The sequence below is a fragment of the Antrostomus carolinensis genome, unplaced genomic scaffold, assembly GCF_000700745.2.
Source record: "Antrostomus carolinensis isolate BGI_N321 unplaced genomic scaffold, ASM70074v2 scaffold7054, whole genome shotgun sequence".
Lineage (NCBI taxonomy): Eukaryota > Metazoa > Chordata > Aves > Caprimulgiformes > Caprimulgidae > Antrostomus > Antrostomus carolinensis.
The window spans coordinates 17,454-20,796 of record NW_010311345.1 but is presented as its reverse complement, the minus strand read 5'-3'; the positions used below and the strand labels follow the sequence as shown (position 1 = coordinate 20,796).

Sequence of the window (3,343 nt, the reverse complement as noted above, 5' to 3'; positions counted from 1 at the left end):
ACTTTCATATCCATTTTACTGATTTATTCTGATTATTTTTCAACTGCTGTTAATTGAACGTCAGAATGGGATTGTTGTCTTCTCAAAACTTTTAGTAAAGATGTGAAACCATTTTAATTATACTCCAATTACTTAGCAGGCATGGAGGGAAGCAGTTTCTGAAACATTTGAAAGTTCTGTTTTTAAAGATATGCTTGCTCTCCTTCATTGTAAGTGCAGTTGAAATGTAACTGGTTTCAAAATACACCCCAACTCTTTTTTGGCTGTTACAAGCAGAGTGCTGCTGGAAGCACAAATGCTGGCACCTAAGCCTAGTAAATACGTACTTCACAGCTTGGATGGGTCTCGTCTCTTGTACTTTTCTAGAAGCATTTAATGCAGTAATTTTTAATTTTACAGCATCAACTACCAATGCCAGTCCAGTCTCTACGTGCTCAACTGTTGTCAATATTTCCACATCAGCAGTAGCCAGCATCTCACAGGTAAAACTTCTTCCTTGTTATATTTATGTCCAGTATCTCCTTCACCTTTGTTTAACAGGTTACTCAAAACTAACAAAGGAAGGTGAAATATTTGCATCACTTCAAATGGAGCACAATGGGTACTAGAGTTATAGGGCTTGGTACGTAACTCATATTCTTGCTGTCTCTTTGACCATGACACTTTGACCATGACGCTTTGGCCAACCTTTGGCCTTTGCAACAAACTCACTTCATCTGTTCAGAGCTTACCTGTTTCCTCATCTGAGGATTGTGTGGTGGACCTTAAACCAGGATACTGAGATCTCTGAAAGAGAGACAGTGGAGAAGAAACAGCAGAACTATTTTGAGAACCAAATTTACAGAGAGGATTAGAGGTGGATATTTTTGAATGCCTTTGTTCTCCCTCAGCAAGAAAAGGAAAATAGTTTATACACAAGCAAAACTAAACAAAAACCCCCTGTAAAGTAGGAGATGCATTCTGATGGTGCTGGAATAAAAGCCAAAAAGCCCTGCAGCTAGCACAGAGCCCTTCCTCCCGACTGTGACCTGCTGTGGGGAATATATAGCACTGGCAGCAGTTAACTGCCATTCTGAATATTGAGATATACAAGGGAACCCTTCAATGTCATAACTTTGCAGAAAGAGAATATAGGAAGTGTGGAAAATGCAGTGGATGCACAAAAACCATAGAATGTTGTGAGCTGGAAGGGACCCACAAGGATCAACGAGTCCTTGTGTGCTTCTGCTGTTGCTTTTTAAGTTTCTTTCATTAACATAATTTTGCTTGGAGCTGTAAGGGGGGAAAAAAAAGGATTTCCCTTCAGCAGTGCAGACCAAGGTACCTGGTTCACAAATCCAGGTTGCTATTTGAGAGAATCGGGAGTGCACAGTGTGCCAGAAGAGTGTGATGTGACATTGGTTGCTGCTTTCTTTACTATCAGTAGCAGAAATTAAAATCCTCAAACACAGCTTTGGGTGCTCAGTGATCTCCTCCTAAATGAGTAAATAATTTTCATAAATGGATACCTTTCATCACAGCATGCAAAATAATTGCTTGCTGAAGTCAGTTTCCTGAGGAAAGGCAGTTTATCCTGTTGCTCTGGGGCTGGGATTGCACCCTCAGCCAGTGCCAAGATCACTTTCTGTCACAGTTGGTACATCTGGTATCTGAAAGTAAAACTCAAGACAAACCACAGATTCCAGAGCACAGGCAGAGTGGACCGATGCCTTGGCACCCACTCGATACTCCTCTGTTACTGTCACGGCATTCATAATGAATTCATTTTTGAAGAAACTGTAGGCAGAGGAGTGGCCCTGTGATTGCTGGTCTCCTGTCTGCAGATCCCGTCTGTGTGGGGGACCATTGGGAAGTCGGGTCTCTCAACTCTCTTTGGGGATGTGTTGCATATGCAGAAAGCAATAGCATAAAGTCAGACTCTCCTCTTGCTGGGATTTCCCTTTAACAGGTGTATTGTAGCGTAAAATTCACCTCAATATGTTTTCTGAAAGAAGTACCCTATCATAACTAATCCATTCCTCTAACAGGAATATCCTACGTACACAATCCTTGGCCAGAGTCAGTACCAGACGTGTTACCCAAGTTCTGGCTTTGGAGTCATCACACCAGCAGACAGCAACACAGAGGGTACTGCGTTAGCAACAACTGCATATCCCACCGAGAAACCAAATGCCATGGTGCCTACGCGGACGGTGCAGAGACATTCCTCTGGTAATGGTTGAATCTTTAACAGGGTCGCTGCAAAATACCTGTGATAAACAGTACAGTGTGCAGACATGGGGAGAACTTTGTTCCAAAAGGTAATTGTGGTACCTTTGCAGGCTGGCCTGGACAGGACATTTGCCTTCCACTGTCAGACTGGTCTCACTGGTGTGTGGAGTATTATGGTGGGCCAGCCAAACTTAGGTACTGGAAATCTTATACTCCTGCGATTCAGGAGACACATACCGCATGCTCTGAGTGCCTGAGGGAGAGGGAATTCCAGGGGTGACTTGAAGAGTTGCCAACAGCAGCTCCTTGGGGACCATTGATTCTGTCATGTGTTGGGGCTGGGTGTTCACTTGGGCTATGGGGCAGTTGGCGATAGCCACTCTCACTTAGGGCCACAAAAATGATGAAGGGCTTAGAGAAGCTATGTGAGGAGAGGCTGAAGTCACTTGGTTTGTTCAGCCTGGAGAAGAGGAGACTGAGAGGAGATCTCATGGGGGTCTAGAACTTCCTGCCAAGGGGCAGAGGAGGGGCAGGCGCTGATCTCTTCTCTCTGGCCACCACCGAATGCCAGGACCAGAGGACATGGCAGGAAGATGTGGCAGGGGAGGGTGAGGTTGGCCATGAGGAAAAGGTTCTTGAGGCAGAGGGTGGTGGAGCACTGGAACAGGCTCCCCAGGGAGGTGCTCATGGCACCAAGCCTGACAAGATTGCAGCAGCATTTGGCCAAGGCCCTCAGGGACATGTTGGGATTGTCCTGTGCAGGGACAGGAGTTGGACTCCATGATACTTGTGGGTCCTTCCAACTCACAACATTCGATGATTCTGTGATTCTCAGTAGCTCATGCTTGCTCTTTCCCACCCACAGCTGGGTATTAAGATTACCTGACAGCCATGACATAGCTGCTAGTCCCAGTTATAGGAGTCTTCTGGCACTGCTCATGCACTTTCAAGAGCTGTAGTTCAGCCATCACCTCTCAATGAGTTGGTCTCTGATGTTCCCGCGACTACATCCTTTCCTTTCTTCTGCTTCATCATGTAAACAGTTTTTGAAATAACAGCTGTTCTGCTGTGCTTTGCGTGTGAGCGGATCTGCATCTGCATAGCATTGTTACCTGGTGCTTGTTACCTTCCA

General features: G+C 45.3%; 1 protein-coding gene across 1 annotated transcript in view; it reads left to right on the top strand.

Annotated features, from left to right (window-relative positions):
* Nucleotides 1-399: 399 nt before the first annotated feature.
* Nucleotides 400-3,343, top strand: part of EYA3 (EYA transcriptional coactivator and phosphatase 3) — a gene marked incomplete at its 5' end in the record, with an annotated part of 17,027 nt that continues 14,083 nt past the window's right edge. Inside the window, 2 exons of the mRNA XM_010166700.1 lie at nucleotides 400-482; nucleotides 2,028-2,211. Of these exons, the coding sequence (XP_010165002.1) occupies nucleotides 400-482; nucleotides 2,028-2,211 (267 nt within the window). The remainder of the gene's footprint in view (nucleotides 483-2,027; nucleotides 2,212-3,343) is intronic.